This window comes from Trachemys scripta, chromosome 21, assembly GCF_013100865.1.
Source record: "Trachemys scripta elegans isolate TJP31775 chromosome 21, CAS_Tse_1.0, whole genome shotgun sequence".
NCBI classification, from domain to species: Eukaryota; Metazoa; Chordata; order Testudines; family Emydidae; genus Trachemys; species Trachemys scripta.
Genome location: NC_048318.1, coordinates 16,238,909 through 16,262,164, shown reverse-complemented (window position 1 = coordinate 16,262,164; position 23,256 = coordinate 16,238,909). Strand labels below are relative to the sequence as shown.

The 23,256-nt window shown below is 42.6% G+C and overlaps 1 protein-coding gene across 5 annotated transcripts in view; it reads left to right on the top strand.

The window, feature by feature from the left end:
* The first annotated feature begins 4,345 nt into the window (after positions 1-4,345).
* CADM1 (cell adhesion molecule 1) overlaps positions 4,346-23,256 on the top strand; it is a 290,909-nt gene continuing 271,998 nt past the window's right edge. For all 5 annotated transcript variants that reach the window (XM_034754862.1, XM_034754861.1, XM_034754860.1 and 2 more), the window contains exon 1: positions 4,346-4,511. In XM_034754862.1, the coding sequence (XP_034610753.1) occupies positions 4,397-4,511 (115 nt within the window). In that variant the 5' untranslated portion in view covers positions 4,346-4,396. The remainder of the gene's footprint in view (positions 4,512-23,256) is intronic.

The window sequence follows — 23,256 nt, the reverse complement described above, 5'->3', positions numbered from 1 at the left end:
TCAATCGAGAAAAACAAGGCAATAGGGATGGGGAGTTGGTGACTGTCCAGAGATGACCACACCCCACTTCATGGCTATAAGAGCAAAGGAGATAACTCTGTTCCATATAGTGTGTAATGCACTGATGTCAAACTTGCAGAAATGGAAAAGATGTGTGGATGCATGGCACTCCCTTGGGAGGCCCTTCCTCATGACCATAAACTGATTCCTGCCCTTGCCTGACACCTTACATTGGCCAAAGTGAGTGGAAAGATGGTAGGTTACTTTATCTTATGAGTCTGTTCAGGGAGCAGTTGGATGGAGGGGTGAGATGTGGGGGGTGGAAGAAAAGTTTGATTGAAAGGAAACCTAGAACAGAGCAAGGAATTATGCAAATGGAGTTATCTGAACTAAACAGCTATTGATTTAGGGGCTTTGAGGGCTCCTGATGAGATGGTAGGATCGTTACAAGAACAAACCAACCTGCTAAGATAGGTGCATTTCCAATGTGGGCCATCAATACTTGTTTTGGTTGGTGTATTGTAGTGGGGCTAAGTTGCCACCCATCTTGTGTGTTTCTTTAGTGGGGAAACAAACCCCTATTAACTTGGAGCATTTACCAGCATCCACCTCATGGTATCAATTGCATAATCATCAGACTCCTGGGCTGCCTTTGTTTTGATCATAAAATACATTCAGGGAGAGAGAGACAGATGACCGTAATGACTGTTTTCTGAGCAACTTCTAAATTGTGACCCTAACGTTGCCACTATTGCCCCCTCCATAGTCTGTTTCCTACTCCGCCTTTTTTTACTACCCCTTTCCTGCTCTTGCCTTTTTTTTTCTAATGAGTCCAGATTAGCCAACCAGAACAAATCTATCTGTGTAACATACAGCTAAACCTGACGCCTGAGTAGCTTGATTTCAGTGGAAGCTAGCCACTCTGGGACCTGAGGAACGGGATGTTGCAGCCTTGTAACCTTTGACCATTCCTACTGTTGCTTGTGTCCCCAGGCTTTCCCTGTGTCTCAACTGACTGACTGCAGCCAATATCTGGGTGACACTTCAATGTGGTATTCCAGGGCAGGTCATGTCTTTTTCCCAGACCCTCTCTCACCAGAGGCCAGAAGGTTTGTCTTACTACAGCCACTTCACCTCAAAACAATCTGAGACTCCAAGACAACCGAGCTGAAAGACAAAATCAAGAGGGGAAAATCATAGTAGTAGGTACGTTGTGCAGACCCTTCTGATTTATTCTGAAATTCACCAAGAGTTTAGCAGCTTGGGTTAGCTGTCTCAAAATAGCCTTAAATGTCTAGAGAGTGTGTTCTCCAATGACTCCTAGAAATTACTGCCAGTGAAGGATAGATCTTTGGCTTCATGTGTTGTTGCTCTCTTCCCTGTGGGCTTCAACTTGACTAGTGAATATATTAAAACTACAATGGCCTGTCTCTCCATCCTGGGACTAACACACACTAGTTAATGGGTTAAAAATGCACCTTTCTTCTCCAGGGAAGACCAAGCCTCTTTTTCCTCTCCATCAGATCCAAATCCTTTATAATCTGTGCCCCTTCACGGACGTTGAAGATGTGTGGGACAGCTCATGATCACATTGACCATCCTGGTGGTGGTTACACATTACATTGCTCATGTAATCAGGTGCACCAGCCTGGTCAAGTGTGATAGTGTTTGCCCACTGTAGCTGGCCTCCCTGCTATCGGCTAACATCTCCTGTCTAGCGCTGAAGGTATTTCCCAATAGCCTATCTTAAAACTCCAGCATTGCAAATTCTCTTTAGATCTTTCTTGCCCCTTAGTAAGCCTAAATAGTCAAGATGACTGGATCTTTGTTTGCATGTCAGTCCTTGGCTAGAAATGTTATACAGAGTTGAGCTCAATCTGTCTTTAAAGCAGCAGGATTTACATTGTTGTATATTTCCCCTTACCATTTCTTACAATTCATTCTTAACATGAATTCTACTCTCTCAACTATGAATCATGGACAGATTAATCAGTGATAGCTGTATTCTATGTCTGACTTTTTTCTTAGCAACTGAATTGCCAACATTAGAGACAGAAGGTGCATTTTCTTATCTTTAGCTATGGTTTTTCCTCCTTTCTGTGTCCCCCCTCCCTTCTTACTTTGCCTTAAACAATAGGATCAGATTTCAATGGTGGAACCAGAGAGCTTCTGCCTAACTCACTTTTTTTTTACCCTAATAACAGCATTTGATACCATCTAAGAGACTGGTAACAAAGGGTTTTTCTTTTAAAAGACTCTATACAAACAGAGGCACTAAGAAAAATTGTTGAAAAACATCCACTTGTTTGTTTTTTTGGGGGGGAGAGGAGATTTTTAAATATTTTTCTTTTGTGTACTTAAAGGATTTGTTCAGTTCATAAAACACATCCCCAGTAACCACACCCTGAATGAAAATGTTGTGACAGTAAATTGTAACATCCTAAAAGCCCTATTGGATAATCCATGCAATCCACTGCTAAATTCTGCTCTCCGTGGCGAGCAGTAGTACACTGAACAAAGGCAAGGAATTGGGTGTTTCGTCATTATAAAGGACTTAGGCTGCGATAGCATTAGCAGCAAGCGATGGAGTATCTGGCAGTGGCTATTTGGTCCATAGTCGGTAATGACTGACACTGAATTCAAGGGATGTAAAAGAATTGTGGGGTTTGGGGTTAGCATAAAATCCATGTGTCCTCCCTTCCCATGTCCCATTTATCAATAGGCTTCTGCACATACTGTGTGGCACCAGTTTAACTAAGGCTTTGCCTATATGGGAAAGCTTCATTGTAACCTAAGGTGTGAATTTAAACCAATAAATTACATGGGTATAATTAGAGCTGTGCAAATACCAGATCTTTTGGTTCATTGGCAGTTGATAAATTGTTTTGGGTTGAACAAAACATTTTTGTTTTGACAGTCTAAATGGTCCATTTGGATCTTGATGGCTTTTAATTTCTTTGATAAAAGGAAATGGATTTTTAAAACTCATTTTGAAGAAGAAAAATAGTGTTAAGCCATAGCCGAAATCCAAACACACTATTTGTATAACATTGTGGTGTAGCTGAATCTGCATTTTACGTGAAAAAGGTTGAACATTTTTGCCTTTAGGTATAATCCCTCATTTAGACAGTCTTACTCCAGGTTAAGTGTGGCTTTTTTCAGTTTTGTTTAGTGATTGGGCGAAGGGGGTTAAATTAAAGTGGAAAAAGCCACTTTCACTTTGAAATGTGGCCACAGACCATTATAGTCTGCCCATTGTAGTCAGACTATTATAACTGATATACTTTCCCATGTAGCTAAGGCCTAAATGTGGGTGGGTTTTTTATACAGATTTAGGTAAACTAGCAAAACTTTCTGGGGATAGTCTTACAGTGACTTTAAAACTGGCTTGTAGCGGGTTACCTTACATTGATAAATTTACAGGTGCAAAGTAAACCCCTATAACCCAATTTTAAATCAATGTAAGTGTGTTCACTCTGGGTGTGACTTGAGTGATTCTAACCAAAATGGGTTGTTCTGATGAGGAACATGTGCTAAGGCTGAAGCAGAAGTGCAAAAGCATACAGGTGCATGGATTGTGAAGATGACTAGTATTACATCCCTGAGATGTTGCCTGCCTCAGTGTATCTACCTAGTGCTAAAGCCATCAAAGCCTCCTTGCTTTATCGAGTAATACCATCCTGATTTAAATTCTGCAGCTCTACAAGGGGGGGGGGGTAGAGGAGGGTATGCATGGGTGGCAAGAGGGTGCTGGGCCGTTAGATAAATTTCTCATGAAGATTTAGGAGAGTGCATATGGTATATTAGAGAAAGTAAGACAGGGTGGGGGTGCACAGGGGTCGGTTTAGCACTGCAGCTGTAGTTGGGGGTGTGGGAATGGTGGTGGGGGTTAGGAGTACTGTGAGGGGAAGGAGGATGCAGTAGATGGGGGGATGATGGGGTGTGCGGGGGGGGGGAGAAATGCACCAGGTGGATCTGGGGGTCGGGGCTGCAGCAGGTGACATAGGGGGAGGGTGGATGGATGGGGGGGCTGGTAGGGGTGCTGGGGCCATAGCAAGGAGGGAGTTGGGGTAGGGGACAGCGGGGAGGCCTGTGGCAGCTGGCCCATCTCCTCCTCCCCCCTCTTCCCCCGGACACCTGGCTCAGGTGAGCAGTAGCCTCACCTCTCCCGCCGCCGATGCGCCCCAGGCTGGAGATGAGACTTTACCCCCGTTCCCTTGTCGCGGGGCGGGGCGGGGCCATGGCTGGGCTCATTAGCATCCCGCCAGCAGGCGCCGAGAGGGGCGGGACTGCAGGCCGCCCTGCCCCGCCCCGCGGTGACGTCGGCGCATCTCATTAGCGGGCGCTCGATCGCTAGGTGCGGGCGGTGCTGGCAGAGCGAAGCAGGTGCCCGGACATGGCGAGTCGGACCGAGCCCAGCGGCTGCTCCGGGCGCGGCGGCGGCGGGGCCCCCGGCATCCTCCCGCTCCCGCTGCTGCTGCTGCTCGCCGCCGCCGCGCTCGTCCCCAGAGGTAGGGCGGGGGGGCTCCGGCCCCATTGCGTCCCAGGCGCCGGGGTGGGGGGGCGCCCCCGCTGCACCCCCATAACCCCCCTACTGCGCACCAACCCCATACTGCACCCCCATAGCTCCCCACTGCACCCCCATAGCCCCCTGCTGCGCACCAACCCCATACTGCACCCCCATAGCCCCCTGCTGCGCACCAACCCCCATACTGCACCCCCATAACCCCCTACATAGCTCCGCGCTGCACCCCCTAGCTCCCTGCTGACCCCCTGATCCCCCTTGCACCCCCATAGTGCTCCCTATAGCGCCCCTTGCATCCCCTACAGCTCCCACTTTATTCTACAGCTCCCCTTCTCCACCCCCTTGTAGTTCTCCTGCCGGACCCCTGCAGCTCCCCCGCCCCCCAGTTCTCCCCTTGCAACCCCCAGCAGGGCGGTCCCCCCCCCACCCCATAGCCCCTCTCCTGCTCTCCTTCCCCCGCTGCTCTGCCCCCCGGCAGGGCCATCTCGGGGCTGGCTGCGGTTCCCCTCTGTCTGGCTTCCCAAAGCAGAAGTTGCCCCCCGTGACTTGGCTCCGGCTTCTTCCCCAGGCCCTGATTCCTTGTGCTTCTCCCTTCAGCAGCCGTGCTGGGGGGCCGGGGTTTGGGGAGGGCAGGTTTCTTCCCCCCATTGCCTCCCTGTCGGCCAAGCCGCGATTGTGTGAATTACAAATCTCAGCCCCTATCAGTGTTTTGAATCCAGCCAGTCTGCCGCCTCCTGGGCTTGCAGACTCCCGGACAGCCTCCTGCTTCTCTAAATCTTGCAGGGACGTGGAGATTGGAAGGACTAGTTCAGATCAAGTGTTGGGAGTCTCAGCCCTGTTGTTACAGGGGCTAGCTGCGTGTTGTAACTAGAAGGGGATTTTATTTCCTTCCCTCTATTGCAAACATTTTTCTCTTCCAACAGCAGCGCCTGTGAGTGTTGGCAAGATTGGAAATGAAGAGGGCAGTATTTGCTTTCAATAACAAAAGGGAGAGAGACAAATCATTTCACCGTCAGATCACTCTTTGCACTGCTTCAGATAATGCTGTTTGCCGATTCCTTTTCACCCATACCTCCCTAAATAAATACATGTGTGGACTAGATCAGATTGAACATCCCTTGTGCAGAGAACCGATGATCACAGTGACATCAGCAGCAACAAGTAGCAAAAAATAAAAATAAAAATTGCCGTATCTCAGAAAGAATGTTTAGCTGTGTTGTGGCCTGAAGGTTGTTCTCTGGCTGCTAAAAAGTGTCTTCTAGAATTTCTCGCGCTGATGTTTTGGTTTTACCAGTTATTTTCACAATTATGTAAATAGTATGCAGCGGAGTAAATCGTAATGTGCTAGGTCAAGCCCTTGAGAGGATTATTCCACGCAAAGCATTTTTAAAAAGTGCTCTATTTCCTCCGAGCCATTTATTTTATAGACTAAATGTGTATCGGGTGCATAAAATGAGATTTTTGGTCTCATTTTTCTTCCACTGAAAGCTTTGTGTGAATCGCTAAATCTTTAATTTATGAGTGGGTAGATAAATTGGTTTGGCAAACCTGGATTTGTTCGAGGTTCCTTCTTTGTGATGTCCAAGTTTTGATGATCTTAATAAAATATTCCTGAAAGAGCATCTTTGGATTACTGCATTGTGAAAGTCCCTGTGTCATTAAAACCTGGGTGCACGTGAGGATCTGAAAACTGGTGAATAATAGAGGCAGCAATACATTGGCTGCTGAAGAGACTGGGCACAGATATTTCCTTTAGATCAAAAATGAGAAATACATAGGGTTGCTTTATGGAGAGTAAAGTAATGGGCTACATCTGAGTGTTAAGCTTGCTTGTTGAATGAATGGTGAAAGTAGTAACTGCTTTATTTATAAATATTTTGCTATATGAAATTGCTGTTCTTAAAAGGGGATATATAGTGACTAGTAAAGAAGGAATTGTGGGCTCGACAGTGCGTGTCAGTGACATGAAAATTCTGTTACTGGTTACCATGGAAGCAGCTTCTTGCTCTTGTGTGTTTTATGGGTCTGACTGGCTATCAAGTAGTGTTCACATTTAAAAGTAATTGGTTTCTGTGTGGTTTCTAGAATTCTTTGTTCATAGAATTGTTGTAATTGAAAGTGCTAAATAAGTCTGGGCCATATGCTGCAAAGGCAGGCGTCTGTCAGTGCAGCCTCAGAAAGGATACCCCGATGATGAATTGGGAAGCCAGAAAGTCTGTAGTGAAGAGTCGAAAACCTGTTGGTATCGAAGTAGAACTTAGGTGCTTCCATTTTCTTTTCTGTTGTGGCTAATGGGAGCCTTGTTAAAAGGAGTTCTTCAGTGTAACATAATATGTCTTTCATTCAGACTAGATGCTTTTCCCATGGCGATTGTTTTGGATTAAATGGATGTTAATTTAACCCAGCTAAAATGGGATTGCCCAAGCCTTTCTGGCTCTATAAAATTGCTCCTGCTTTACAGGGAAGCTGTATGATTTAACTTCAAGCTATAATTGGACTCTCAGCTGACAATTTTGTGGGTGATTTGGGGCAACTTCCTCAGGACTGTGCCACAGCGTTTTTGCAGAGGCTTGACAAGCTTGTATTCTGGGCTACGTATTCTACCAAGTGCTGCCGAGCTATTGTTGCGTTTCTTCTGCATTGAACTGAATAGCCACAGGAGGGACTTGCACTTGCGTCTGGCTTTGATAAAATATCCCTCATTAATGCCACTTTATATTTACAGTGTGTCACTGGAGACGCACAAGGCTTCATTCACTGACTTGTGTGACAAGAGGAGCTAGCGTTATTTGACTGGGACATTTTGGAGGAACAAGAGAGTCATTGAGTGATCTTTTGAATTTAACTAATACGAAAGGGGGAGGTGGAGAATAAAAGAGCAGGCAGTTCTCTCCAACAAAGAGCTTTATTCATATGTATGTTGTACATGTTTTCCCCAGTGGCCCTCTTGGTCAGGCAGTGGGGGAAGAAAACTGGTGTCACTTTCAGTTCATTATTCTGACTTGACATACCTTCTTTGAACGAGGAATGCTCTCCAGAGCAAGGCCGCCATCCTGTGCCGTCTGCCTACCAGTTAGGTCAATGGCAGTTACTTTATGAATGTGCCATTTTAAAACGCATTGTTTTGGAGGAAGTGCTAATTTGAGTTCCAGTCCCTCCTCTTAGCTCAGTTGTTCCATAGATGTAAGTGCCTGCTTGTTGGGGGAAGGGGGTGGGGGGAAAGGAAGGGAATGTGCCATTGGCTGATAGTGTGTGTGTTTTTTTTAAGGGTAGGGAAACAGAGATGTCACTTTGGCATGGCTCTCAGCAGGCAGAGGCCAACACTCAATATGTTCAGACGCTCAGGTATTTATGCAATTACTGCACTGTGTTCAAGGTTTTTAAGATGTTTTGCTGCCAGATGGATTTTTGTCCTTTTCAAAAATGACATTGTAAAATGGGCTCTGGTTTTATGGGATCATGGAGTTCGCTTGTGCTCTTGCTCATACCTGTTAGGTTTTAGTTTCACACACAGTGAATTGTTCAGTCGTTGGAGCTGGAGAATTGGATCACTAAACAATACTTGAGCTAAAATAAAAATGCTTTCATAACGTGGCTCTGAATACACAGTATCTCATTCCCTCTTTCTGCATCTCAAACTCTTAATGCCTCATCTCCTGCTTAGAATCGCCATTTAAAAAAAAAAACTTTTTTATTAAACGAAAGGCTTGTACCGCGCTACTACACGGCAAGCCGGGTAAATGGAGCCCAGCTAATAGACATAACAATCTGAATTAAAATATAGCAGCATTAGGAGCAATTGAAAAGACATGAAAATGAGGGATCTGAATGCTGCAGTTCTTCAGTTAAAAGGGATGTGACTGACCTGTACATTGGGTATTACTCAATGACAGACTGGAGAGCACCACACAGCGGTAACTGTTGCAGAACGGATAATTTGCTACTTGGAGCCTGGCGGTCATTAATCTCCACTAAAAGTTTGATTATCCGAGGCAAGGGGTAAAGCACTAGACACTCTCCATTGGCTGAATTTATGTCAAGTTTTCTTAAAACCCCAGAAATGTTTTCCTCACTTCTCCCTCCTCCCCCTAGCACCTTTAAAAGCAATTAATATGCAATAATGAAGTTTCAGTACGTCCGGGAAAGAGAATCCATGCCATGGTAGTAAATACTTGTTTGGTAATAATTGCATAGCTTTGCGTGCCTTTCTGTCTCCTAACTCTAGGGTTAAATAGGTCCTTTCTGCCGTGCTGGGCAAGGTACAATACGGTGATATTGCTATCTCGCTGTCTTGGTGGAATCCTGTAATTGGGGTGTGCTTTGGAGCATGGTGTAATGGCTGTGCTGAATGAATCAAACACGTAACTGCTATAGGGCTAGGCAGTGTTAAGACTTGGTATAAAATAGTCTAATACCATGATGAATCTGTGTATTTCTTCAGCACCTTTCATCTGATGGTCTCAGTGCTTTACGCATAAGTAAGTTTCACCCTCTCTCCTCGAAATAGGAAAAGAATACAGGAATGACTTCAGCTAGCACTGAACTGCAGTCAGTCCTGGGGTGGAACAAGCAGGTGTGGAACAGTACACAGTAATATACTACGTGGTAGTTTAGACAGAATAACATTCCAACTCCAACCACTGGGGGAATTTAGCAAGGCAGAGTATAACTGCCCAAACTGGAATCTTGTCTGACCTCCAGAGTTAACAGACAAGATGGGTGAGGTAATATCTCTTATTGGTGAAAGAGATAAGCTTTCACCAACAGAAGTTGGTTCAATTAAAGATATTACCTCACCCACCTTGTGTCTCTAATAGCTTTGGACTGATACAGCTACAACGCTGCAAATCAGGGGGTTAACAGTTATACCTGTACGAGAATGCAGTGGGATATCTAATGACAAGAAGGGTCAGGACTTGAGTTTTACATCTTAGCCAGGACAGATAAGCCCTGTGAGCAACGGACCAGCAAAAAGATCTGCTCAGATGTCAATGATCTAACGTGACTGGTCAACAATCCCACTGAGAATATGGGTTAAGCAGACTCTTGTAAATATAGAGCGAGATTGTAAGGAGCCTTTGTCTGCAAGGGGGGGAAGTAATCTTACTCTCCACTGTGTTTCACTGGGACTGAGCTGAGCACTTGGCGTGAAAAAATATACTAAGAGTTTCTGGCTCTGAGTGGTCTGCATGATATGCAAACACTTGAGTGAAGTTGCAAAGGAGAGGCTGGCAAAGAAAATACAACTATCCATTCTGGTTGTGATATGGGCTCATTCAAGGTGCTTGAGCTGTGGTTGTAAACATGACATTAGGTTTAGGAACCTAATCACCAGTGGGATTACTAAGGGTACGTCTATACTTACCCGCTGGTTCGGCGGCAAGTAATCGATCTTCTGGGATCGATTTATCGCATCTTGTCTAGACGCGATAAATCGATCCCGAAAGTGCTCGCCATCGACGTCGGTAATCCTGCTCTGCGAGAGGAGTAGGCGGAGTCGACGGGGGAGCCTGCCTGCCGCGTGTGGACCCGCGGTAAGTACCTTTCAGTTTGAACTAAGATACTTCGACTTCAGCTACGTTATTCACATAGCTGAAGTTGCATATCTTAGTTTGAACTGGGGGCTTAGTGTGGACCAGCCCTATGACCTCTTCTGAAGGGCAGGAAGAATAATACCAATCAACCAGGCTTCACGTACAAAAGGTATGGTGAGATGGGGGCTAGTCACTAGCACCTTCATCTCACTAATTAGTTTTAACCAGTGACAATATTGGACACAACTGTACAACTCAGGAAGAGCTGCTGCTGCTCTTGTTTTTGGGGAGGCTGTTGTACCCTTAAGCCAGAGCATAGATATGTGCCTTCTTCAAGCAGCAGTCTTCATCAGTTTCTAGTGTTGATCTTTTGCAGATGTTTGTTTGACTGACTTTCTTTTTTGGTTGTGTAATTAAATAAACACTTTACATAAAACAACTGACTCAGTAAATAAAGATGGCTTAGTGCTGTTTCCTTTGGGCTGTGCCAGATTTCTGAACATGGTACAGGGGGGCAGCAGTATGTAGACAGTCTCTACCCTATTGCTGGATCTAAAAATGGATCAGACCTTGAGGCCAGGCCCAACAGAATCCATTTTTGTTTTAGACCAGCCATGCTGCCTCTTCAGCCTATTTAAGTGCTCTTACCAGCCTGTTTTGTTGATTAAAAATAACTTTTCCTAGTAACTTTCTGGTAGCATTATGCATGTGTTTGGCACTGACTAGTGCAGATGCTGGTAATTTACCTTTTTAAAGTGTCTTTACAATTCTTTGGATATGTCTTTCATTTTGAGCCAAACATGGTAGAATGTTTCAGGGTGTCCCAGAACTCCTTCTCCGACTGTATACAAAAGTTAGGCACCTTCTTTTGTTTCTGGGGATAGGATTTTACCAGACGTCTAAAAGGTCCTATATGCAAGCGGACTGTAAATTTAAAGCATTCAGTCTGGCTGGATTCCAGCCACATAAGTAAACATTTATGCAGTGGTTTAGGGATACAAGCAAAGCTGGACAGTAATCTGTATCTTTTCTGTGTAACTGGACATTACACAGAGAACTCTGTAGTCATTTCCTTGCGGAGCATTGTATACAATTCTCCAGTGTTGCAGAACCACCAGCACTGAATAAACGGTCTTTGTTCAGAGACCTGCAATAAAAGGGAGAGAATTTAGCTGGAATGTTGCAATTACAAGTTGTACCTACTTGTTTAAATCTCGTAAAGCTCTGAAAAAGTAACTGGTTTAATTGCATGCTCCAGCCAACAGCTGCTGTTGTGGTTAATGGGAGGTTCCATTGCAGAACTTTCTTTGAAGGTCTTCCAGGGCTGGCTCAGAGACTTTGGTGCAGCTGGCTTCAGTTTTGCGTCGGAAGAGGTGGGGAGAACATGGGGGTGTGGGAGGGATAGTCTTTTGACATGCAGCAGGTTTGCCTTGGAAACAAAGCATTACGTGGTTTTGGTCACAAGTTTACAATTGAAATAGTAGGGCCATCTTTCTAAGAGGAGCAGATGGGTGTTGGTCCCCCTGGTGATATTCCAGTTGGGCTTGGTCAGATACATTAGTCAAGCCTGGCCATTCTGGGGGAACTCCTCACCTGGAAGCTACAAGTGGATATGGCAGGTCGCATTCTGATACTTGGATACATTTGTGGTTTGTGCACACATGGTCCTCACCAATTATTTTTCCAGTACTTTGAGAGAGAGAGAGTGTGTGTGTGTGTGTGTGTGTGTCTCTCTCTCTCTCTCTCTCTCTTTTTCCCACTCATTTAAAGTCAGTTAAGTTTGCTGGGCTGGCTTGTTGTGCTGCATTTTAAATCTTTTACCAAATTGTTTTATGCAGCAGCTGAAAGTGAGTACAAATCTCTGATTTTTTTAGGAGCGGGTGAGTAGGCCACATGGCAGGGCATGTGGGGTTTCTCCAGGGAATGAGGCGGCTCGGGTTATTCTCTCCTCCTGTCTCAAACTCCTGCTGTGGACACAACCAGCTTTCATGGTGGGGTCCAAACTCCACCCTTCATGCAGCTGCTGCTGTGTGTGGATTTTGCCTGCCTTGGGGGACCACCGCATACTGGGAAATTCTGGTAATATATAGCCAGAACCTGCTAGTCAGTGAGACTGCTCAAGCAAGTAGTGGCACATAAGCCAGAATGTCTGCTGGACCAACTCTTATTGTACATGTGCAGTACATTTTTAAACTAAATCATAAAAACTGTAATTTGACTAGAACTTTAGTGAAGGAAATTCCCTGAGAATGTTGAATTCTCAAGATAAACTCATAAACAGCAAAACCAGTCTTTATTAGGAGCTCAATACTGAGATGAAAAAATGCCATCTTTACACTCCTGCACAATGGGAATGAAGAAATGGCATATTGTCTAGGAATTGGAGGCTTAATTGGAAGAGCTTATTGACTGACTTCAGTAGAAACGCTTGCTTCTATGTGACTAAAAAGTAGCTGTTTTAATGCCTGTTTTCTGGACTGAAGACGTTCAGATTAGTTTAGCCCAAGTGCCGTGTTCTGACATGGTTAGTTTTGTGTTTAATACTAGCAATGCCCCTTTTCTGTATTGCAGTAATACTAGCAGTAGCCTGTTAAGCAACTTTCTCAGGCTTTTGGTTCATGATCAGTGGAAATGGCATTTGTGAATGCAGTTTGACTTGTTTTACCATTCTAACATCTTATCTATAATTTTTCTGGATTTTTTTTTTCTGGACAATAAGCTGTCCACCCTCCAGGTTTTCTGTTAGTGCCAGTGGAAGTCGAGTGGACATACTGAGGGGAAAACAGACCCTTAGCTGTACGTGATTGAAACCACTTGTCTTTAGATGTTCTGTTTGGAAGTTGGGTAAGAAATTGAGTTGAGAACCTGCAGTTCTAGATTACCAATCTGATTCCTCTTTAGAGTGGAGAGAGCACATAGCTTCCATTTCTCTTTCGGAAATCTTTGACTAAACAATGGAAACTTTAAAGACAGAAAAAGCAGTTAATTAATTGGTAATTCAACACACTCCTGATTGTAAAATAACTTTTGTTTCACAGCTGTTTTTATTGGACGCCTGGAACAGTGAGTCACATGTTGAGCTTCCCTCAGGGATGGGGAAGAAGAGATTCTTGTATTAGCTAGAGAAACTGATTTTTTTTTTTTTTTTTTTTGGTCTACACTTCACCTTCTGTTCTCTGTGGCATTGCAGCATAGCCAGATCTGTCACGGGTAAAAACAGCGTTTCAGGGCGTGATGTTGGGGGCAGGGACAGATTGCACTTACAGTACCGAAGCATGGTTTGCTTGTCTCAACATGAGTAGGGAGTTACCAGGATGGAGGGTTCTTCAAAAAGTGGATTCCCTGATTTAAAAAAAAAAACAAACACAACCACCTTCTCGAGTTTTCTGATCCTCATCAAAGAGAAGATATTCGCAGTTGCAAAGTTAGGGTCACGGGGTGTTGCTGCTACATCTGTGTTACTGGTGGGAATTGCCTCCAGGTGCTGGCAGTCCGTGCCTAAACATCAGCGTTGTAACTGATTTGTATTAAACTTCCTTAAACATCCACCGTTTTCAGCCCACTCCCTGACAAACCTGAGCACGCGCGTGCGAATGGGGCAGGGGAATAATACTGAAGGAAAAAATCACTGAGATCGCCTTGGATCTCCTTGACTCTTCATGAAGTCAGTCGGCGAATAAGCGCACGTCCTGCCTCAAGACTCCAGTCACATATAGCTGCATAATGCTATGGGGAATTAGAGGTTCCTTCCGAAGAGCTAGAATACCAGCCTGGTCATCACATCACTCTTAATAATCACTGATTCTAGCCACGCAGGGAGATGATGATGCAAAGTGTATTTTTGCATTTTCTTTTAGAGAAACACAAGTAATAGGTGGTAATCTTCAAGGGTGGAGTGTCCAGTGTCAGTGAGTTAGGGGATTGGATTTCCTTTAGGGGCATTAAGTATACCTCTCCTGGATGGAAGTGAGCACTCTGCACTCAGAATTCAATCACTAGTATTGATGGACATAAGAGCCCTCTGGGTTTGGACTGTAGCTCTGCCCCAATGTTTTACAGACATCTCAGATCTCTTTGTATCCCCTTCTAGCACCTTATCTGTGAGATAAGGACTCATCCAGAATGGAACTTAAATTGCATCCTTCAAGCTATTTCTAGGTGTTTGAAAGTTTGCTTCTGTGGGTTTGTTTTTTTTTTTTTTTTTCTGTGCATTAAAACAAAACTTCCTAAACCCTACTGCAAAACATAAACCTTGAGATGAGTGAAGACCTGGGGCAGAGCTCTTCAGATTTCATTTGAGAACAGCACAGTTAGCTGGCCAAGAAGTATAGCTTTATAATTCCAGTCACTTGGTAGACAATATGCTCCATTTGAGACATCTGCACAGAAGTTGGCACACTTTCCCCAAATCCCCATTAATTTGAATAGCGGTTGGCTGAGGACTGTTGCTCCTCGGCAGTTTGGGTTAAATTTCTACCCATGAGCTAGAGGACAAAAGCATCCTCTTCCATTGCCTGGCATCTGAGTCCTCGAAGTGTCGTCTGTACTAGGTATCTACAGCATGTGTGTTCTCAGAAGAAGCATAATTGAAATGAGGAAATGTTAAGCATCAAGTGACTGTTCCCAGCCCCCATTCAGGAATTTAGAAATAAGTCTGTCTACAGCATCAAAAGATCAGAGCAATAGGATGGAGCAAGAGAAGTGGCTTGTTGCTGCTTTTTTGTTTTTTTTTAAATGAGGCAGCCTCCCTCCTAGGAAAATGTGTCCTTTAAAATATCTGTGGTGTTAAGCTCTAAAATTGGAGTTATTGCTAAATAAGATTTGGCTACAATTAGGCCAGAAAGTAAATTGCCTTCAAACAATCTCCTGTTAAATAGAACAGATTTGCTTCACGTTTGCTCGGAGGTGAATACATTAAAATAAAGGTGAAACGAATGACTTTCTCCCGCTTTAATCCATATCCTGGGAGTAGACTGGGGTTTGTACCTAACTCTGAATGTAGAGGTAGAACCTGCACTAGACACCTTTTATTGCTGTAATCCTTTTCTTAAATGCATTTAGTGACACTGATGTATCTGTGACCTTGAAAAGGCATGTGGCTTTTAAAAAAGCTATTTTTTCCCTCAGCTGCCATAATATATCATGGGATAACTTTTGGGCAACAGTCGCTCTTCATCCATAAACAGTAGCTGAAACTGTATGACTGAGCTGAATTGGGGAGGAAAAGGCTAGTGGCTCTTGTTATTTATAGCTTATTCACCAAGATTGTCTCTTTTACATGAACTTCCATTTGTTTGACCTTCTATTATGTCTGCTGAGGGCACGTAGACTGCCAGTTTTATTCTTTGCAATGTTCTTTAGCATCAAAACATTCAACGTCATGTCAGTGTTTCCTTTGCCGATGTAAAACGGTGTCTTCGGTTACACAGTTGTATTTGCTTAAGCATTCTATATGGATTAGCTCAATTGGTTGAAGTTTTTAGAAGAAAGACCAATATTTTGTTTTCCTGAAGCTTAAGGTGATGTCAAACGGTATTTCTTGGTGGATATTGCAGATAGGACTGGTTGCTTTATGAGCGGGGTATTCAAGCAGTCTTGTTGTGGCTTCAGTTAAGCATTTCTTTCATAGGATGCCACCAATAAGCCAGTGAAGACATGAAGCTGATGTTAGACAAATCTCATTTCTTGAATAAAATCATGGTATATTAATGTACAGGATATAACATTTGTGCATTGAGTCATTGAAAAGGTTAGTCTGCCAATTCTAACTGGATTCATTACAGTTAAGCTCCAAAATATCCCTTCTTAGAGAATTGCTGCTCTGGCTTGTCTTTTGTGTATCTTATTGTTGTGAGATTTCAAATGAAAACAAGCTCTGATTCTTAAATTCATCTGCTTCTGCGATCCTACCCCCGCTCCCCATCCCTAACCCTCTGACATCTAATTGGTAATATGAACATGGTTGTGATGTCAAAAGGCTTCAGTGGATGACCAACTGTAGGAGTGGGTGAGCTGTGTGGGTTAAAAAAACTGTGTGGGTTAAAAAAAAACCTATCTGTAATGGAGATGAAGGGAGAAGAGATTCCTTGTACTATGCAAGCTGTTTTTAAATAGAACGTATGGCAGTTTTTGAGGTGTCAGCAGTTCTTTAAAACATTCATGCCCACATCTATCTTCCTGTCTTAATGGAGAAGGGGAAAAAAACTTCAGAGTAATTTCATAATGCTGCTTAATACTGAGCAGTGCCATTCGGCATTATTATTGCTTTCTGAATACTGTCTAATTAAGATTTTTGGGGTTACAGAGTTAAGTAGAAATCTGATCCACAAGCATCGGAACTGTTAATGCTTTTCATTGACTGACTGTCGGCTTTATTGAACTTCAGCGTTCTTGTGGAGCAGTTGGACTAGAATTGTTTGGAGTAAGCACAATTTTTTTTTCCAGGGGGCAGGAAATAAAACAAAACAAAAAGCTGATTAGTATAGGAAATGCTTCTGTGAGAGCAGTGGGAATCTAGGTCAGCCTAAAAGCAACTCCAGTTCTTTAGGCAGATTAATTTTTGTCACCCTAGTTTTTAGTATGATTTGCAAAGTCCAGAGAAACTGTGTCTGGTTCCTTAGTGCATATTAGCCAGCAGGGGGTCTGGAATTAAATTTACAAACTTCATTTGCAGTTGATGAGTGAGAGTTTAACTCAGGCCTAATACGGCATCATGCTGACATGTCATTGGCATTTCTTGAACTTTCCAACAGCTACACAAAACTTCACTTCACCTCACCTGTGGTAGGTGCCTCTACGTTCCTTGAATGTGGGAGAAGAGAATGGGTGGACTCCAACTCTGGCTAATATGTGAAGGATGGACGGATGGCCCTGTCTTGCACATAGCATGACTTGGGGCAAGTGGCACACCGCTTCCCTTCTATGTGATGATGCAACTCATTTCTGGCCAGTATCAATGCCAAAATTTACCCCAGATTAGGTAGAAATATGGCAGAGTTCATCCAACTCCTTTTTTGTCTTTTTAAAACTCTTTTGTTGAGGCTGGTGCATTATCTTACTGCTTACTCACTACTATTTTATTACTTACAAAACTCCAGAAATCTCTTAAGGAGGAAATTAACTTCATTTGAAGAATTATCCTTTTTGACCTCAGTGTTCTAATAGCTCACCCATTGCTCAGATTAATGCCTTTTGCTTAGTTCTTAAGAAGCTATATCTCTAAGGTTGTGATTCCATGATTGCCATCTCATGCCAAAACCCGTGATCTTTCCTCGCCCCCTTCTCCTTCTGATGCTGAAAGTGAGTGAAATGTGAAAGAAACATTACTCATTTTAAAGAGTTTTTTTCTGCCAGGTTAATGTGACTCTTAAGCTGAGCCTCATAAGCTCTGTCCACAGTAACTGCTTTTAAGTTGATTTAAAGTTCTTAACTACTCTGAATTGCTTTACATAATCTCTTAAACAGGATGTACAAATTTCATGCATTTTTTTTTTTTTTAAATCCATAACTGCCAGTTGCTGTCCACTGACTATAAAGAGCAGGTAAGTGATTGCTTTTTCTGTCCATTGCCAATTTTATTCCCCACTCCAGAACTTAGAGTAATATCACCTACATTGAGAGATTGAAGGGCGCAGAGGTAGAACCTAGTGTGAGTGAGACACGTAACACCCACTTCTAGCCAGTTCATTTATTGCTAAACAGAAATATAATTTGAGCCTAATAAAAAGGAGGGTTTATAGCAGAACCAAAGGTGCGGCTTTTAAATTGCCCCAGGAGGGTGCTGAGTGCACGGTTGCATAATGAATCTCTCGGCCATGCCCTCTTTTCTGCAAATGGAATCTTATTAAGTAAGTTGACACAACCAGATAAATACACAGTACAACATTGTGAGCCACATAGGCCATGTTAAATACTGCTGTCTTCCTCTTGGCTTTGCAACTGGATAGCATTTCGTGTGTAGATACTGAATAGGTCTATTGGTGTGATTCCTGTGTGAGGAGAGGGACTTCCTTAGATGATTTATTGCCCCTTGATAGTCTTACGTTTCTTGCCTGGGGAATTTTAAAATGTTGTGTTCTCTTCTCCCACAGATGAAAATGACTTAATGGGGTGTAGGTGTCATATCACTTATTTTTAAGTCCAAAATAAACTTTGAAACATGCTGAGATTTAAGTGTGCATGCCACAATGCAAAGGGGAAGCAAGAATACGTGGATTTGCGTTAACTCTAATGTGTTGAGGATCTGGGCTGAAATTTTTCTTGGTCTCAAATGAAGACAAATTCCTTCAGTCAGGCATTCAGGTATGTATGTCAACCGCACAAGAGGACTGGAAGAGGAGGAGTGTTGCAGATGTGGCGTGAGACACACATTGGGGAGAGCTGCCTGGGAAGACTTGCCTAGTGATTGTAGTGCAGATTTAAAGACTGCTACTATTTATATATTTTAGTGGATTAAAAGGTAACCTGACTTCCATTAATAATTACAGCGGTGCTTCCATAATGAAGGTTGCATTCTGGAACAGACTTAAAATGAGACATAAATTTCAGGGTTTTTTCCCACACATGGGTGGTCTTCCAGTCGGAAGTTTCACACAGTTTTTATGCCCTTGGAATTTTATATGTAGGTTTTTTGTTTTGGATTCTTTTCAGAAACTTTGAATAGGAAGTGTTTGAAATTGTTCTCTGCTCAAAATATGTTGGGGTTTTTACTATTTTGTTGACTGTATTTTTAAAATAACGCTTTGCACCTGTTACCAATTGGCAAATGTTAATAGTTTCTTAGCTCTGGTACAATGGGTAAATCTTATTCCCTGCCAGAATAATTCCAGTGGAACTGTGCTTAGTGTAGTGGTCTGTAATTGCTCAGTGCTTAAGGTGCTTGGGAGAATTCTGTTTTGTTACCTGTTCAGTTCCAAGGGGCTGCATGTAACATAAGGCCCCGCTCAGACTGTCTGGGAAGCTCAGCCCTTAAAGTCCTAATCTTCTATATCATATTTGCCAGTGCCTTCCCACAATCCCCCTCTGGGTGAAGCGGGGTGGGGACCGTGCTTAGTTTGGGCGGAGGGGCTTTGTCTGAACCTGAAGCTATGAACAGTGGCCTGGCCCCAGCAGCAGTGGGAATACCACCTTCAGGGAGGAAAAACTCATTAGACCTCTTCCCACCCAGCCAGGTGGAGACTTGGAACCAGGGAGCCGCCTTGATAGCAGTTGGTCCTGATTCCTTTGGCTTACCCTATCCCCAAAAATGATTACAGGTATCTGAGGGCTGCATTGGTTTCCTGATGATTTAATTCAAGGTTAGGGGCCTGGCCTTTTCCAGGAAGAGGGTCTCAACTCTGCTTGTGTTCGAGGTCTTGCTGGACAGTGCTGATCCCTGGCTTCGGCATAGTCTGTTAAGTTGGTGGTGTTGCTGGGTTACTTGATTTGATATGGAGGATCTGGTAGGTATGTTTAAGTGTGTTTTTAAGATAGTCAAGACTACCCAAAGCATTGGATGACAGCACTCTTATTATCATTGGTAAAAGTCCAAATAACCAAAATGAATTAAATTTAGGCTCCTGAGTTGTCAACATGAACGAGTATAGATCCTGCAATCAAATAAGGAGTCGCTTCAATTTGGCCAACTGATCTTTTCTTACAACAGGATATTTAAACGTCATGTGACTTTCTTCCAAGAGGATCGCGGAAGACTGCCCCGGTGTATAAGGGTCACATACTGAAATTCAAGAGAAATGTTTTTCAATGTGCAAAGCTTAAGAGAAGTGGTAGAGATTTTTTTTTTAACCACTGCCTCTGGACTAGGGTGCTGAAGGCTGTCAAATCTTGCACCTTTCACCAGCACTAAATTCACTGAGAAAGGAAAACCTTTAGGACATTTTCAAACATAACTGTTATTTTTAAACACATTTCTTGACCCACATCCAAGGCATTGGTCTTCGTTGAAGATTTAAGTCCAATATGCTTTTGAGGTTTTAATAAACTTCTTGTTTTTGTTTTTTTGTTTTTTTGTTTTTTTTTTGGAGTGCGCAAAAAAATCAATTTAAAGAAATATTATTTTTCAAAGCTTGGTTAATAGAAAACTGGCTAGATAATCTCTTCCCTAAACCTTTGGAAAAAGTCACGTGAATAAACTTGCCAAAGGGTAATTTTTTTGACAACTTATTAAGCTATTAAAAAGGAATTTTAGTGAAAATAATGCCTCTGAAATTGGTATCTTTATTTCAAATTGGTTCACAGGCTTTAAGGAATTAAAGGTGCCTAGGGAGTAAACAGCACTAGCTAGATATTGAAGCAACTCGCATCTATTTTTCAGGGAAATATATGGGCATTCTGGAATGGAAGCTGCAGCTACTAAAAACTGCAGCACGTAAGGAAGGTGCTGCTTGCAAAGCTTAGAATAGTGATAAAAGTAGACCTTCATGTTGTTTGATCTTGCAGGTCAGTGAACATTTCAAGAGTTGTTCCTGTTGACTTCCCTCTGTGCCCTTTGTATCGATTTTAACCATTTCACATCAGCATGCAATCTGTTTTATTTATTCACCACACACTGTTTTGTAGGCTTAGTCCTTTGGTGTATCTAGCATTCATTTGTCCAGATTAACAGCATGCAAAGGAAAACTGGCTTGTATTTCCATGATTTAGTTGTAAATATGGTGAGCGTGTTGATGGATATTGTTGTCACAAGTGCTTATAGCTTGTGCGCTGATTACTGAATTTCTTATGTTTTAAATCTGTGCAGGCCATGCATGCTAGTAGGTTCCCAAGGGAACTAGAGCACTGAGCTTGTGGCTTGCATATAGAAATGAAATCCGAGGTGTGGTTGTATTGCATTGATATATTTATCAGGAAAATCTTAAGTTCAGGGCCACTTGATCTGTGGCAGCAGCAGGTATTTTGAGACTGGACTTGAAGCAAATTTTTCCCTTTCTTAGCTGAATAAGGTAATGATTTGGCGACAAAATGTACGAAGGCTGTTCGTGAGGTCATATGGAAAGAACAGTAGATGGGAGACACATTAATAGATAGCGGGGTTAAAGGGACAAATATGTGATTTGCTGCTAGCTTTTTAATGGACTAATAAGTAGTAGTAATTGTATTACGCCTTTATGGTATTCATTCCAGAATGCCTTTGATGTCTGTTTAGGCCTCTGATGTTACCACACGAACGTTTCTAGGAAATATCCCCCTGCATGCAAGGCATGGTCTCGGCAAAGGATTATGTGGGTGTTTTGTTGGCCCAGAAGGTAGGCAGTGTTTTGCCAAGCTTGTACGAAACCTTGCTTGGTAGTAAACTTTGGTTTCTTTAGTTCTAGGCCAGTAAAAAACGAAAACCTATGGCATTGGCTTGCTTAGTATCTAAAAGTGCGTGGGGAGTGAAAATGAATTGATTGTATTGTGTATACAGTTAATTCTGAACTGTCTTAGTGCTATTCATTAAGCGTGTTCACTTAGTATTGTACCCATTTACAGATGGGCACATCGAAATACAGAAAATGAAGTGGTTTCCTGGTGATTCTCATTCACACTTGGCTAGTGGCAGATTTGGAAACTGGACCCACGAGCTTTGACTTCACTAGGATTTTGGCGGTACTTGGCTGAATTGGGCTGAAAATTTGTAAATGACATTGTAGAACTACAGTGCTACTCGGTGGTGTGACAAAAAATGAGATTTGGACACAAGTGATTTATAATACAGTTGGCTGACTTGAGTGTATTGGTAAAAGAATTTAGGTCCTTGCTTTCTCTCCCAGACACACTGCCATGCCCTGTTCATGCAGTTAAATGACACGAACAATCCCCAGTTCTTCAGCGTCGTAATAGCATTGCTTAGATTAAATGAACAAAACTCAAAACTGAGGTTTGCTCAGTGGCAATTTTTTCCCCCCCTTTCCCCCTTCGTGTGGCTAACTTCTGAAACAGTGAGACACTTGAAATAGAAGCAGTGCTTGCAGACGATACTTACTTTCTTTGCTGGAACTAGGGCTCCATCCAGTATTGATAAATTACTTGGAAGTCTAGGTGTGATGAGAGGAAGAGAGATGATACTTGAGGATTTTAGGCGTATGGACAGAATAGGCCTTAGAGTCATACATCCAGATGGATTACATAGGGAAGTTGACATCTTGTTTAAAAACAAATCATTCATTATGTAGCAATGAATAATCAAGCATTACAGTTTCATCTCTGGAGATTGCTTTTTTTGGTTGGGATTTTGATAGTTCAGTAATTAAAAGCTGAAAGCTGTTACACTGTCTACATGTTGATCAATTGGTAATTAAAAAGTTGATGATGGAATGGTATTTCATGCGACTATTTGGTTTATGATCAAATTTCCTTAGTCTGTTTGAAATTTGTCATTTAACTTGGCATTTGATTTTTTTCAGTATTCATGAACTATTGTATTTGATTTTTATAAATAACACTATCACAGTTTGCATGCTGCATAATGGATCACGTGATTTTAATATGATCTGAAAGGTTGTTTTTTATCTTTCTGCCAGAATGCATTTCCAGAATATTAAAAAGTTCTTTCTCTGGGCACCATATAATTTTTGACTGTTTTATTAATTTGCTGATGGATTTGTGGCTGGCTTAATCAGAATGAATGTAAGACAAAATGCTGAAAACTACTTGAGGCTTGACGCTTGATTCGCGGTTCAATCCCTGGAGAAGTCACTCAACTTTCATATTGGGTTTTTAATTTATAACTGGTATAAAATCCTAATTGGGACAAATGATACGAGTGGTCAGGCCAGTATGTTGGCTAAACATTTGCAAAATGGACACACACCATTTTGCACACAGTGACAATCCCTTGGTTGGGAATTGTCTCGAGGGCTCTACATCGCAAGAATAACTTCTAATCGCATAGAGTAGGACCTCAGAGTTATGAGCACCAGAGTTACGAACTGACCACTCAGCCACACACCTCATTTGGAACCGGAAGTACGCAATTAGGTAGCAGCTGAGATGGTGGAAAAGCAAAGACAATACTGTGTTAAACAGTATTAAACAGTCTTTTTAAAAAAATAAAAGGAAAGCAGCATTTTTCTTCTACATAGTGAAGTTTCAAAGCTGTATTAAGTCAATGTTCAGTTGAAACTTTTGAAAGAACCACCATAACATTTTGTTCAGAGTGACGAACATTTCAGTTACGAACAGCCCCATTCCCAAGGTGTTGGTAACGCTGAGGTTCTA